Raw genomic sequence first — 16,862 nt, 5'->3', positions numbered from 1 at the left:
CATCATTGCCATGTTGTCTTTCTTTACTTGATGAAATTCACTGCACACACGAAGAATTCACTGACAAATCTTTGACACTAAATCTATCAACATGGGTTTAGGGTTCAAAACTATGGTTTTCTAAACTTTTTTTCTGTTTATCTTGATATAATTGTTTGTTTGCTGTTTAACACTGCACTGAGCAATATTCCAAATACTTAGTGGTTTGTAAATAATCAAGTTTTTAATGTGAAAATTACCACTGTTCAGCTTCACTGGCAAAAGAGATTAGTGCTGTCATTTGATTGTGATGTCATGATAAACAATGATGTCACAATGGTATATACAGCATTGTGATGCAATTCTTTGAAGGTATTTTCATAAAGATACTGCTCTGTCCAACCTAAAATATATGAGAGCTTGGAATAATGATTATGATCTTTTATGAGAATAACATCCTTTGATGTCTATTTTATGTATGTCTTCAAAAGAAAGTAAATATAAAAAAGAAGTCTACTGGGTTTTGGTATTGGCAACACTTTGATTGCTTTGATGAAGCAAGAGGCACAGTATGTGCTTACAACAAATACTCACTATCAAGGACAGTCATGATCTCTAGATACTGGCAAAAAGGGAAGAGTGAGTCAGCAACTTTAGTTTTATGCCACTTTAAGCAATACTTCATCAATATCAAGGCAGGGGATACCAGAAATGGACTTCACAAATAGCACCAATGTGGATAATCGAACCCAGGTCTTTGGCACGCAGAGTGAAGGTTTTAACCACTAGGCTACCCTACCACACCTACGAAAGGGAGACAACTGTTTAAGACAACTGCACCAAACTCTTTTAGGTAGACAACACTTCCAAAAGTAAATGTAACTAGGTGTTGCTTCACCTTGCATCCACAGTCATCTTAACAAAACATAACTATATTTGCATTCAACTATTTACATCTCTCTATGAAGATACAGTTCAGTGACAAATCTGGCATGTTAGTGATAGCTTCACAGGTGTAACCACACTCTCTCAAGATCAGCAGCCCACTGGCAAATCACTAACTGTTGATAGTTGATACTAGATCTAAATGTGAAGTCATTCTGGTAATGACATGATGGTCACGTGCCAAAGGACTTGTAAGGAGATGTGCCCTGATTCAAACCACCTGACATAAATTTATGACCTGCTTATAACATCTATTTTTTTCGCCTGAAGATGCTAAGCCTGGTAGAAGAAGTGAAAACGTGCAGTCCTATGTGAGCCACATGAGCAGCTACAATATGTCAGCTGAAAGACCATACACCTCTTCCTCCAGAACGACCTCTTCCTCAAATGTCTGACCTCTGAAGATCCAGGTTACAATATTGATCTTCAGTAATCCATGCTTGTCATAAGAGGCGACTAACAGGATCAGGTGGTCAGGCTCGTCGACTTGGTTGACACATCATCGGTTCCCGATGTGCAGATCGATGCTCATGCTGTTGATCACTGGACTGTCTGATTCAGAGTCGATTATTTACAGACCATCGCCTTATAGCTAGAATATTGCTGAGTGCGGCGTAAACCTGCACTAAGACACTCACTCATTAAAGGTCTATCCACTCATACAGATTAGTTTTGTCAACGAAACAATAAGTACAACCCATTTAACCATTCACTATTTTATGCAAGTGAAATGTCAATGAACTATTTTCTAGTTCAGAGAGCAATGTTATAACCACAACACTGCCGATTGTTTATATTCAAATCTGGGTTACACTAACTACTGAGAGCATTGATTGTGTCATAACATACTAGTACATGAAGTTCCCCCCAAATCTGTCATGTTACTACAATTCAGGACAACCCCATTAATTCGTAGTGCTACTGAAAAAGTACACTGCAAAGCAGCCATCAGAAGGCAGAGACTTTAAAACCTGTTGTCCAGTACTCAATTTTCTAAGCTTTCATTGAAAAACATGCATCTATTTGTGACAAAGTTAACTGAAGGTGACAATGACCCATACAAATTTAACACCAAATCTACCTGTCATGAGCATACCGACAGCTTAAATCAAGCACTGCATCACCAAGGTGCATTTGCTTAAGTTGTAAGTAGTATCGGTGTGACCTTTAATTATGATACTGGTTTCTGAACAAAAAAAATAAAAACAAGTTCACTTCAATGGGTTAGAAGCAATAATGATGTGATTTGCCGCATGATATTTGTCACTGTAAACCTGTAGTAACAATATATTACTCTGACATTAAAACCTGCATCACCATTTTTAAGACAAACATTTCAGAAACTGGATGTTTCAATTGGAAGGGTTAAATTCTCATCACTGTCCAAACATACAAAATAAAACATATATATCGCAGTTGAAACCATGGCAACCAGAAGTTGGCTACCAGTATATGAATATCTATTACAGATATTTATCAAACATAATCAATATAACATGAAACAAACATCGTGAACCAGATCAAACAAACACATTTCTAAGTTGTGTATTAGTGGAAAATTTGTAAAGCACAATCACCCACACACCCACACGATCACTCACCAAAGTGAGTGAATTGGAAAACATGGTTTCCGAACTGTTTAACTTAATACATTGTGACAGTATGTCAGCTTATAGTTGAAGGGAGGCCCAAAGTGGCCCAGTAGACAATACAAACACACACAACATACCTGTGACTGGGTTTGGGCCATGAGCGTACAGGGGGTTCGGTAGTGCTCCCAGGGACCCGAAAAGCGCCGATGGGGGGAAACCCGGGGGTCGACCTAGGAACGAGAAAGCAGGGAGGTGTGCGAGTGCTGGGAAGGGGAGGCCACCCGGAGATACGGCAGATCCCAGTGGTGGGGGACCTGGAAGATGGAAGGACATCATGAAAATTCCTGAGTGAGTGAACTGTGTTTAAATCCCTTTCAACAGATTTATGCCGCAATGTGTCATGTTGATGTGGAGAGGTGGGGTAGGCTTGTAGTGATTCAGGTCTTTGCAGAAACATAGTAAGGGCAAATCGGGACTTGAACCCACAAAATCGGGTTCCTTCTCTAATATCTCTGGGGAAAACCTGGCTGTCACTTTATCCTGAAGACAACAGAACTGGTTTAACCTGGGGGGGGGGGGGGGGGGGGGGGTGTCAATCCAGTGTATAACATCTCCTTTCTATTATGATAAATCCCCTTGCCACTTCTAAAAATCAAGAGCTTCATTTTCCTAAATTTCTGCATGTCTGTTAATTGACAGAATGGTCATCATTAGCACTACATCAATCAAATCTGATTTCAATTAACATCAATTCAGGTTATTAGTAGGAATGATTTATTAACCCTGGATTACCAAGGATGAGGCAAAGTACTTACCCAACAAGTGACTGGCTGCATCAAACAGTCCATGGACCGGACTTGGCGCAGGTTTGTCTTCCTTGCTCATAGCATCTGTGGAGATTTACCTCTGCAACAGAAGCAACATGATATAGTCACACATAAACACTATGAAGACAAGTGAATCGAATCTAAAATCAAACAATAGTTATCACAATTTTAGGAAAACAATATGTACATTACATTACAGCCATAATTTCTGTTTTGTCATCTATCATACTTTAAAATCTTTTTATTTTCAACATGTTTTCAATGCCAAGTGAAGAAAACCCTATCTTCTACAGTAAAAGCAACTGCATATGCCTGAGATCGGTAAACACTAATTCCTTCTTTCACAGATGAATCAATCTGATCATGGAAGGTTAAAAAGGCAAACAAAACAACTTCTAGAGATCATCTTAGTTTCTGGTCATGATCTACAGAATTGCAGTCTTTCACGAAATATTCCTACAAAAAGTGTTTCAGTACATATAAACACTATGAAGATGAGTGAACCTAAAATCAAAGAATAGTTGTCACAATTATAAGAACAACATGTGCATTACATTATAGCTACATTTCCTGTTTTGTAAGGCTGCATAAAAGAAATTTAAATGCTTCTCGGGCACATTTTTTTCAAAAGTGACAAGGACGATAGAGCGTTTTTTCTTACATTTTTTGATAGAAAAAAAGTGATAAGGGAGGAACATGTTTTTATTTCAGAAATACAGCTTGGGAAGTTTAGCATGTGTTAATGAGTTGTAGATTCAGCAGTACTTGTTCTTACAGACACTCATTTTTATAGTAGACAAATGGATGATCAGAGCCAAGTCAAAATTATGATTTTCAAATGGAAATTAAAAAACTGTTATGAGCACAAATAACACTGATGTGCCAATGCCCAAGAAACATTTCACTTTTTTATTTAGCCTAATCTATCATACTTTAAATCTTTTCATTTTCAACATGTTTTCAATGCCAACATATCTAACAGTTGTGAAGAAAACACTATCTTCCACAGCAAAAGCAACTGCTTATGCCTGAGATCGGAAAACACTAATTCCTTCCTGCACAGATGAATCTATCTGATCATGCTTGGTTTGCCTTTTAACCTTCCAACTTCTTGAGAACATTTTAGTTTCTGGTCGTCATCTATCATAGGTAAAGAATTGCAGACTTTCACAAAATATTCCTACAAAAAGTGTTTCGGTACATGACAAAGAATCATCCCTTCATTGAAAGCCAATGTCTGTGTTTGTACAGTGGAAGTTAAGGACCTTTGAAAATATTCACACATGACCAATGCCAGCAAATGTTGGCAGAAAATAGACATTGGCTGAATCCAACATCTATTATGAAGCCTTTCCATTTAATCTCACATGAACCATAGGTTTTTAAGTTGAGAAAACTTCAGATTATTGTTATTATTTTCATGTATTAAAAACTTGACAAAAAGCTAGTTTCTTTTGCTACTCTGTAGATGTGAGCTGAATATCATGACAGCATGACTAGAGATGACATTCATTCATAGGTTTATTGGATAAGTTCTGTCATACCTAGTGGAGGAGTGAATAAGATCTAGCCAAGAGGGGTAAATGCTGGTTCATATCCTCAAAACAATATCTTATTTAGAAAGGTATCTTCTTGCTCATATTGATCCAAACAACAACCTAAGCTCTTCTTATTTATCTTCTTTTCTCTCATTAGAAGTGTCAATCAGTCAATCACTCACTCTCAATCATCTTTAAAGTACACAAGCAACTTTCAAATTGACTTTTCTAGAGTTTTTAGAATGATATGTATATAGTCTGTATTGATTTTTAGAAATGCACTTAGTGAGTTGATCTTTAATAATTGTTAGTGGCAGCTATCCCTATGTGACAGTCTGATGAAGTAGATTCACAGCATTCAACAATCTGCAAGCAAATCTCTACCTAGGCCTATGATGATGGGACCTTTATGCCCATGACTGAACATCATGATGATGACAGGACACCTATGGAAATTATGTCAGCACATCTGTGGACATGTCATAACACCTGTGGACATGATGACATAGCACCTATGGACATAATGACATAACACCTGTGGACATGATGACATGATATCAGAACACGAATGCTCATGATGACATAACACCTATTGACATGATATCAGAACACAACTGCCCATGATGACATAACACCTTTAGAAATGATGTCAGAACACCTATGGACATGGTGTCACAACACCTATGGACATGATGATATAACACCTTTGGACATAATGTCTCAACACATATGCCAGCAATATTGCAGCTATATGGCAGCGGTCTGTAAATAATCGAGTCTGGATCAGACAATCCAGTGATAAACAGCATGAGCATCGATTTGTGCAATTGGGAACCAATGACAAGTGCCAACCAAGTCAGTCTGACCATTAGTCACCTCTTACGAAAAGAATAATCACCTTTTATGGCAAGAATGGGTTGCTGAAGGCCTATTCTACCACAGACCTTCACAGGTCTAAAACAGAATAAGGGGTGGAGGGTAGTACAGTGGTTAAAGTGTTCATCAAAGATCTGAGTTTGATTCCTTACATGTGTCAAGCCCGATTGCGGTGATATGATATTGCTGGAATATTGCCAAAAGTGGTGTAAAAATTAAATTACTCACTGAAATAAAATAATGCACTTTGTTCCACAGGGACAGGTGTTAAGCAAGTTGCATATTACATGTTCTCACTTCAGGTATGACAAATCTTTTTCAAACTCTTTACTAAAATGTAATTTTCACATTTTCAGGAAACATTGGCTCTTTTTTTATCAAACTGTAAAAACTGTGACCGAGATCATTTATAGTTAAATCTTTTTGATTCTTTGAAACAGAACATTTCTGGGTCATCTTAGACCCCTTCATCAGGTGAACTCTTTTCAAAACTCTGTTTGTTGTTTTTGTTTGTTAACACTGCACTTTGCAATATTTCTTCTTAATGACAGCGGTCTGTTAACATTCACATGTGGACCAGATAATCCAGTGATTGACTTTACAATATTGATGTATACAAAGATAATGACTTAGATCAACCAATCCTTCATCACATTTCATAACGAGTGTAGACAGCTAAAGACCACATCTAACGAGGATCTTCCCTTGGGGAAACAGCCAACAATTCTAACGAGCAGGACAATGTCCAAAATACAGCATGAAATTCAATAGTCAATATTAAAAAATAGTTCAGAAAAGAAGATTATGAGGTCTTATATTTTACTACAGTGCCATGATCCTAAAAGCCCTTTAATACCAAACACTATCATCAATTTGTCAAGGGAATGAAAAAACTGCATACTTCATGTGAAAATGTTAATATCAATACATTTACATATGAAATTGTCCTTGCTCTCTGGCAATAGCCCATACTTCAATTTGTGCAGCAACCATGATGGATGACACCATCACGACCCTCCTCCGAAACCCACCATGGATAATGAAGCTATATGATATGTAGTAGTGATTGAATTGCCCTGTGGCAGATGTAACTCAAGTCCACATATAAATCACACAATATGTCCCATTAGGAGAAACAGACATCTATGCCATTTAGCTTCAGAAAACTTCTCAAATGTTTAATATTTCAACTCCATCCAAATAATTCATTTGGGCTACACAAACTGCCTAACCAGGACATCCAGTCAATCACAGAATTCTCTTGTTGGAATTTTTGAAACCATGAAAGTTTAGCTTATATGAAAATTTTCAAATTCATCTTTCAGCAAATCGTCAGAATATTTTAGTCTACCGTTGAAGTATCCACATTTCATAAGAGATGGGGTACAAATACTCTAAGCAAATGGCCTTGTAAACAGCTCTTTGCACTTCACATGTAGGGTGTCACATAATCGTATGTATGTAGGTAGGGTGTCCAAAGGAAAAAATGTTTAACATGTAGTGTACTACATGACTGCAACTGGGTGTCCAGACAGAATAACTGTATAGTATGTAGCATGCCCCAACCACATATTTGTATACTTGACAAAAACAGCTAGAGATATATGTAAATTTTGTAATTATGAATAATGATCTCTCTACTAACTGACACACTGATAAAACATAAGTCATAAAAGTACTAATATCCCCAAACTTATTTTGTTCAGAATATAATATGTAGGATGTCCCAACCACAGGATTGGATGTGTCTACTAGATGCTCTAATCACATATTTGTATAATATGTATTGTGTCCAAACAACACAATTGTTTAACATGTGGGATGTCCAAAACACAATGGTTTGACATGTGGGGTGTTCAAAAATCAAAATAATTTATTTTCTTACAATGAGTAGAAAATCAACAAAAGCTTCACATGTGGCTTGTCACACAAAATTGTCTTCAAAATTGAAGACTGGAACTCCACTCTCAATCATATACACAACATTTCAGACAATCATTATCAGTGTTTTTATTGCTTACACTATGAAGCTTGAAAATCCATGTGTCGAATTCCTGCTCAACAATCCACCTTACGTGTCAAATGATTTCTTTACAAGTTTTGCACTCAATAAAGAGCCGCCCAACAAAAGACTTTTCCGTTGCTAAGGTGAAGAAAGTAATGTCCCTCCAAACAGTGCACTCTCTCTCACCTATCACATGTCACCAACAGGTAATCACCCCACTATATAAACGCTTTTCTCCATTGTGAGAAATTGGGCTTTGCAAAAACATCTGTTAGCTTTACTGCTAAAACCCACATGGACAAAGGGCCTCAAGTCCACGGAGGAACACAGGAGGCTGTTCCTCGAACACAATGATACTGCAGTCGCCACTATTCCCATAAAATACACTCCTGATTTGATAGATGTGTATGCACACAAGCCTTGTCACAATGTTTGTGAGGCAATGACCTATATTTAGATAAATATATATTTACATGTCACGTGGAGGGAGCCTTATGTATCGAGCAGGTACTCTGGCCATGGTTAGACTCTATCACTTACATTTGCACCAGATCACTTAAGTGGCTTCGAGCAAATTTCTCCCTTTCGGAGAAAATATTTCCTCGTATGAGACACTGTGAACTGATCCACGATAGTGTCATACAAGCAAGGGATATCATACATCCTTGTGTCACATTATCACTGAATTCAAGCTCAGTAAAGTATGTTAACATAGATCAAGCTTATAACAAACTGACAGGTATAACAGCCTGTTATTTTATCACCATGTACATTTTAGTCAAAATGTGTATAATTAAGTACTGTTAAACAAAAATTTGTAGTCACTTTGAGTCTTTTGTATCTGTTTACTTTATTTCAAAGTACATTTCTGACAGATTTGATTAATTAATAAGGACAATAAGTACTATGATTCTTAATAAAAAATGACATTTATACAACAGTGATTTAGATTATTTTCAGGACAAGGCAACATTATTTTATGGAAGAGGAAGCTGGGCAGGAGACAGAGGCAAACAAGATGGAAGGCATTAGAACAGCAGTGAACAAATCACCTGCTACATGTTGTATCGACTGGACCAGAAATACTACAGCCAACACATACAACACAATGTTCATTTGTACAACCACCTCTCACAACAGCTGTGAATCACCGGATGTGACAGTCTTGACCTCTGCTTAAAGAAGAATCGTATTCACTGAGCAAAACATAAAGACCCCAATTTGTATCTTTTACCAGGTGCTTAACATGGGATGGTGGAAGGTGGAGGGAACGGGCATTGTTTTGGGTTTTTTTTATGTTTCTCTTTACATCTCTTTGAAATTATTCCACAACATGTGGGAAAACCCAGGGTAGCCACTTGCTTGATTACTGCAGAATTGTTCAGTCAGATGAATAGGAGTCTGTCACACAGACTCTGACACAAAACAAAGTCAAGAAAATGTGTAAACAACTGAATGTAAGCAATAATACCAGATAGTACTCGATCGATATCAACTTAACAATTCCATTTGCACCTTTCACAGTATGCACAATAGCCATTACCTTCATTAATGCAATCTTTTATAAATTATACATATATTTAGTGACTTTTGTTACTTTTTATTCATTTCTTTAACGCACTGATATAATTATCAACCCTCAAAGCTGATTTAAAAAACTGCAATCCTATATGGGTAGTTGACAACTATAGTAATACAATTGCATTGTGTATAATACTACTGCAACATGATCACCATACAGAACATAAGCTCAATAGTCACCGAGTGATAAATAACAATATTCATGTAGTCTCTGGATAAAAATTACAACGTGGACAGGAAAAATACCTCCAGACATGCATGTGAAAAACCCAAGAAAGTATCTGCCAAGTCGCTCCTGACGACCAGATAATGTTGACACAAGCCATTACAGGTATCATGAATGTACAAATCTGGAGCAGCTCAATGACCTTAAACTTTTTAAAAGTCCGGCTTCTAATATTCATATTTTGTACAAGTTCAGGGCATTACCAGATTTATTTCCCTTTTAAATAGTGTTTGTTTTTGTTATGATATATTACCCAGAACAAGTTAAATAACACGACTATGTGACTATAAAAATACAAGAGAATTGGGTGTTTTTTTCACTCCTTTTCAGCAGTATACAATAAACATTTCAATAAGAGTGAGTGAGTGAGTGTTCAGTTTTACACCACTTTAAGCAACATTCCAGCCACATCACAGCAGTGGACACCACAAATGGGCTTCACACATACCCATGTGGGGAATTGAACCCAGGACTTCAGCGTGCTGAGCAAACACTATTACTACTAGGCTACTGCATTGCCAAAAATAAGAATTAGAACACAAAAAGTGTCATAATGACTTTTTTAATCATCTCCAATATGACTACAGAGATCAGGCAATACTGGTCTATATTTAAAAAACAACAAAATAACATTTCACTCCAAAAAATAACTGCAGTGTGGTTTTTTTTTCAATAATGTAAAATCCAAGTGATCATATACAGAATAAATGTGTAGTTTAAGGCAAATATATCACAAATTCCAAACACAGATTGATTTAAATGTTCAGTTTCAATCAATATTCAGGAAACTTGTTGAAAAAAACAAAAACACCTGAATCAACAACAAAAACATTATGCATGAATGTAGATAATATGTTGAAAAGGAACAAAACATAATTACCTTAATACATATGTCAATTTATAACCAGTAGACCATTGCCATAGAAATATCATGACTTCTTGGCCCCAGTCGAAAGGTCACTCACCTATGAGGGAGCATTTAGTGTCAACTTCCCTACACCTTTCTGGTACTTGCAGACCAGACAACTCAGAGCAGGCAATACTTTGAGTATGTATATGTCTATAAGAGCACCCATTGTTTGCAGATACAAGTACCATTCAAACGATCTAGGATGCTACATGGGGCATAGTTAAAGCATGTTATTTTTTTAGCATGGTTCCTTTGTTCATAAACATGGCTAAATGTGTGCTGATGTGTGCACCTAAATGCAGAAAATATGGTGAAGCCCCCAAAATAATATTTCATTTTAAGAAGGCCTAAGCTTCATGTACAGGGGGAAACGTAAAGTGATGGGCATCATTGATGCCGTGAGTGAGTGAGTGAGTGAGTGAGTGAGTGAGTGAGTGAGTGAGTGAGTGAGTGAGTGAGTGAGTGAGTGAGTGAGTGAGTGAGTGAGTGAGTGAGTTTTGAGCATTATTCCAACACATTGATAAACACTGTAATGGTGAATCTTGTTTCTTGCAGTATCTGGCATGTTGGCCCAGTGTCACTAAGTTCCACGGGCATGACAGAAACCTACGAGTCTGGGTTCAGATCCTGATTCTCTCTGTTAATGTCTCTTGGTTTGTCACTACAAGACCCACACTCGTGCCATACACAATCATGGAACCATCTCTATTGGATTTCCTCCATATCAAGCCAGCATCATGATATAACTGTCGTATCTCTCAATCAGGTGTAAAACCCAACTCACTCACTCACTGCCACATCAAGAAGTAAGATATCTATGAATATCATGCAACAGAATACATAGATGATAAAGTATAATATTACATCAATATGGACACACAAAAAATACCACTTATGTCATTAAAAACCAAAAACACTGACATTTAATAACATTTCTCATTTCCAGAAACCCAACCCTTCAGCATACCTCCAAGCTTTGCAACAGACATACACAATCTACATGAAATATGCATGTATGAGGCAATACCAAGCAAACCTGGTATCTTGTGTGACATGTGTAGTGAATCATCTGTCAGTCCGCGGACTACATCACAAGAAATACAATACCCCATGGAAAACTTCCTCCAATGTCGTATCACGCTACTGCTGTCGTCATGGTATTGATACATTGACGTAGAATCATTCTTATCAGTGAGCATGGGACTAAACAAATCCAACAGGATGATAGTGCCTGTTATGCAACTTTTCTTTTGTTAGAAAACTCTGAAATATCCTACAAAAAGAAACACTTACAGAAACGAACAGCCTTGGATTTTCACTTCAAGCATGAATTTCTTTAACATTATTTCAATTGAAGAATCTTTTTTAATAACTTCGGAAAGTTCAGAAGTATTATTCAATAAGTTGATAGAAATCCTTCTCTTTCAGAAATTTAAGAATCAATAATATTTTCCTTTGGACTGTAATATCTATTACCATATGCCAGAAACATATAGCTTTAGTATTTAAAGTAATTAATAAATGTTCTGTCTTAGCACACATCTTTCCATTACAGGGCCAAATTTATATTGCAATCCAATGAAGGATATTACCATATGCCAGAAATATATAGATTCTGTACCATAAGTAATTACTAAATGTTCTGTCTTAGCACACATCTTTCCATTACAGGGCCTAAATTTTCTAAGCTCTCTTAGCGCTAAGAGAGTCAAAAATTAATGTCAATGTATTGCTCTTACGACTATCTTACCACTAAGAGCACTATGAAAATCTAGGCCTTGGAACCTAATGTTTCCTGTAAGGACCCTTGACATTAAGATTTAGGATAGCCTAGTGGTTAAAGCATTAACTTCTCACACCAAAACCCAGGTTCGATTCCCCTCTGTAAGGTCAAGGTAAATGCTTGCAATATTGTCTTTACTTGTGAAACTGTTACAGTATCACTAGTGTGTTATTGTGTCATAACAATATGTTAACAAGCATCACTGTATGATAATGCTCTTGGTACTATAACATCTCCGTCCTATTTAAGTAGAGCTGTATTTTATCATGGAATACTGTACTAGTTTATGACCTGGTGTCATAACAATACTACAACATACAACAACAGTATTCAAACCTGAAAAGAATATCAATACTCACACACAATACAACATTATGTCAACACTATAAACTCTGACATATTTAAAATCCCAAATGAATTTCAAACATAATTTGTTTCTAACGCAAAAATACACCTCGACCCAGACTGATAAAGCATATACTCCATGACTAACACAACAGCAAATCTCCGTGGAATTTGAAAGCAGTTTTTAACTTTTTAGGCCAAGGTTAACCCAGTAGTATCTGCCAACTGTCTACCCAGTCCAACGAGTGGACTCCAGCACATTACAGCTTTATCTGTGCACATATCCAGCCCTTGTTTCAGCCCGGCTGGGTGATATGCTGGTATATTAGACACCTACTGTTAGCTGGAGTATACATGATTTATTTCCCTACTGACAATGTCCAGCTCATGCATGACTGGAACTGGTATTAGACTAGACTTGACAAGCAGAGAGACTTTCCTGACCGGTTCAGGTTACCATGCTGCAAACCAAAGTATTATGGAAAGGAAAGCTGGAGCTTCAAGTGCAGCATTTAGCTGAAATCATTGCTATTACTGCAACATTCCGGGATGACACATTGCCTATACATCCACATCCACACTTGGCACATGGTAGGCAGGGCTAGATCAAACACCTACAGTACAGATAACAACTACAAAAGTAGCAAAATCTCTCCCAAAATATGTTTCAGGAGGCATTTTTATTTCTGTAGTAGCAACCTCAAAACATACTTAAGATAAACTTATTGAAGAAACATATTGAATTTTATATGATCACAAAGCCTTAGTAGGTATGTGACCTTATCATGCATGATTTACAGCTGGTATTATGTGGATAATAATTATGATTAGAGCTCATATAGTTTAATGCTAAATCTGTTAAAGTCTGAACTGCAAGAGACCAAAAAATATGCTGGCAAAGATATTTGAGAAAGAGAAGAGGAAAATATAGAATGTAATTTTCATGTTTTCACCCATTCAAGTCTGGTGAACATTTGTGTATATGTTTTTAAGCATATATCCTACTTTTGAAATACATATATGCAATAATATTACAGAATAGGTAACTTCTATGACAGCAATGGAACTACATAGTTTCTTCAAAATTTGTGTCAATCAAAATATATTTTGTGATTGGGGAGGAAGGTGACTGGGAGGAGGTGTGGGTGTGGTGGTTGAAGGGGGAGGGGTGTTGGTACTTTTTCCAGAACAATTCCATATATTTTAACATTATCAAGACACTGGTTGTTTTTAAGAGAGGGGAATGGTTAAAACCAAAGCATGCTACATGTACATAAAATAGTGTTTGTTACCCAGTATTATGTAGTGGAGTGGGTGATGTATGGATGTAATGTATGACATTGAGAAAGACGGAAAATTAAGTCACCAAAAAAAATTGTTACTGTCAGTAGGACTATAAAAAAGACAAGTTTGTCTTTTCTAAAGAAATATAACATAACAGACTTAAAAGACTACCCTATTTTACTTTCACACCTATTAAGCATGCATTCCACTCTATCCCTGTCATGAAAAAGCTAAGGGTCTTGTCTCTGCAAAATGACTTACAGCACGCACCCAAGGACAAAAAACGGCAAAAATGGACCCTTATAAATTTTAAATTATTACATAATTTGTGAGCTCTGGGAACTGTCCAAACACAGCTTTAAAAATATCCAAGTAATCTCCCTCTCCCAACTTTTCAGCATTCATCAAGGTAGCATTACCCTCACAACTTATTATTAAATTCTAACTTAGAAACAACAGTCAATGTGATTTTTCTACATTTATCAAATTTACTTAATGGCAATAATTAAATCATCATCAGTGTTTAACTTCTGCAACAGATTTCCAAAATGACAGAAGCAAAACAAAGAACTCAAAAGTCTTCGTTACTTCATGAATGGAAACATTGGAAGATACTTGGGAGAAAATTCGGGCCCCATATGTAGCTGTGTTTGTCTGGCATTTAGGTCGATATATGCAACACTAAAAATAACCGTCCTATCAAATTACAGCAATCACATTGAGGAAAGTTTGTGCAAAGTCACTTATAACATATGACGATGGAGCTAAAGAGTGAGTGAATATGATTTTATGCATCTTTTAGTAATATTCCAGCACTATCAATGCAAGGCCTTCACACACTTTACCCATGTGGGGAATCGAACCAGGATCTTTGTTGTGGCAAGCAAACGCTTTAACCACTAGGCTGGCTCACCTCCCCTACAGCTGATGAAAGAGAAGTATGGGATATTTCTATGGATAATCAAGGATGGATCAACATCTGCTGTGACCTGTTCTGTTTCAAAATCACCCACTAAATCATGTACCATGTCCATTTAACCCCCCTAAAAAAAACATTCACTAGGCATACAAAAACAAAAGAAGACAATCATTATTTGACTGTTTCTAATTCCTCATCCAGCACTGTTGGTACATACCAGCTACCAGTGCGTTATCATGTCTAGACCAGACAATCAAATGATTGACATGCATCAGTTTAAGAAATTACAATATGAGGAAGGCATCAACAGAAACATCTATCATCTCTTGTGACAAGCATGGATTACTGGTAACTATTTCCAACTCTGATCATCAATGTCACTATTCAAGAAGCATTCAACTTCAACAACAACCGATTTCTAAAAGCAACCTGTGCTCATATTTCCCATAATGGTGATGAGTTCCTTATACATTAAATCTGTAAATATTTGATAAATATTCCAACTATGACGTCCAAGCAGCTTTTCTAGATCAATACACGACCTCAATTCAGAGAATCTCACCATTGTTTTTTCCTAATATGAGTAACAGCCACCAATTTGTGTGGAATGATTTAGAACATTGAAAACTGCCTGTGTGCTCCTTACGTATGAATCAGTTTATTCATGAATTTGACGCTTTCTAATTTACATATTTTGAGGTGAGGTAAATTGGGGTTTATCATCATTCAAAATTCTTTCACTTATACAGTGATGTGAGTTGTACTAGCCTGGACTATCAATGGTTTATGGCGATCAGCCACTGAACCACCATGCCACAGGTGGATACCTTCTAAAACCAGCTTACTGGCTCTCTGGCAAACAAGCCTCAATCTATCCTTTCACTGTTCCTCCACTGTGAGATCAAACCACTCACCCTCCACTGAGAGATCAAACCACTCACCCTCTACTGAGAGATCAAACCACTCACATGCCACTGAGAGATCAAACCACTAACCTTCACTGAGAGATCAAACCACTCACCTGCCAAAGAGAGATCAAACCCCTGACCCTCCACTCCACTGAGAGATCAAACCACTAACCTTCACTCAGAGATCAAACCACTCATCTGCCAATGAGAGATCAAAACGCTGATCCTCCATTGAGAGATCAAAATACTAACCTTCAGTGAGAGATCAAACCACTAACCTGCCACTGAGAGATGAAACCACTAACCTTCACTGAGATATCAAACCACTCACCTGCCACTGAGAGATCAAACTACTCACCTGCCACTGAGAGGTCAAACCACTAACCTTCACTGAGAGATCAAACCATTCACCTGCCACTGAGAGATCAAACTACTCACCTGCCACTGAGAGGTCAAACAACTAACCTTCACTGAGAGATCAAACCATTCACCTGCCACTGAGAGATCAAAACGCTAACACTACACTGAGAGATCAAAACTGCTGACCTTTCACCGAGAGATCAAAACCACTGACCCTCCACTGAGAGATCAAACCACTGATCCTTCATCCCTCTCGAGGCTACACTTGATACACTGGGCCACAGCAGTCTTACTCATCTAAGACTCATCACACTAGTTACATGGCAGAACAGGTCCCAAGAGCTCAGTGTTAATCAATAACAGGTGACTAAAATGAATATCAGGTGCCATAATGCTACTGGTTGATTGGGTGTCACTGTACCCCAACTGCATGATTCATTGTTCATATTACCCAGTCCAGGCTGTGATACATGGAACATTGCCGACACTGCCTCAGGTGAGTGAGATTAAACAACACTTTCAGTAAAACTCCAGCAAAATAATAACATCCAAAACAGTCACAAAAATAACCCTACTACAAAGACCTCCCTGCAATGCAAAAATCCTCAAATGAAGTCTAGATTTAACCAGGCTCTGGGAATTTGTTACTCACTGGGGTTCCTTTTCATGTTAAATGGACTGACTTGTTTCTACAAACATCACATATTCAGGGACTAAGTGTTAGTCTAAAACAACCACTAACTTCCTAAGTACAATTTCTATTTCTACTAATATAGGAGGTTGA

At 37.2% G+C, this 16,862-nt stretch overlaps 1 protein-coding gene across 28 annotated transcripts in view; it reads right to left on the bottom strand.

The window, feature by feature from the left end:
• LOC137298960 (bromodomain adjacent to zinc finger domain protein 2B-like) overlaps positions 1-16,862 on the bottom strand; it is a 99,626-nt gene that overhangs the window by 41,035 nt on the left and 41,729 nt on the right. For all 28 annotated transcript variants that reach the window (XM_067831388.1, XM_067831379.1, XM_067831380.1 and 25 more), the window contains exons 3-4: positions 3,332-3,422; positions 2,654-2,830 (exon numbers count right to left, since the gene is read on the bottom strand). In XM_067831388.1, the coding sequence (XP_067687489.1) occupies positions 2,654-2,830; positions 3,332-3,401 (247 nt within the window). In that variant the 5' untranslated portion in view covers positions 3,402-3,422. The remainder of the gene's footprint in view (positions 1-2,653; positions 2,831-3,331; positions 3,423-16,862) is intronic.

The sequence above is a fragment of the Haliotis asinina genome, chromosome 10 (assembly GCF_037392515.1).
Source record: "Haliotis asinina isolate JCU_RB_2024 chromosome 10, JCU_Hal_asi_v2, whole genome shotgun sequence".
Taxonomy (NCBI): domain Eukaryota; kingdom Metazoa; phylum Mollusca; class Gastropoda; order Lepetellida; family Haliotidae; genus Haliotis; species Haliotis asinina.
Note: the sequence above shows the minus strand (reverse complement) of the source record. Positions and strands in the feature narration are given on the sequence as shown.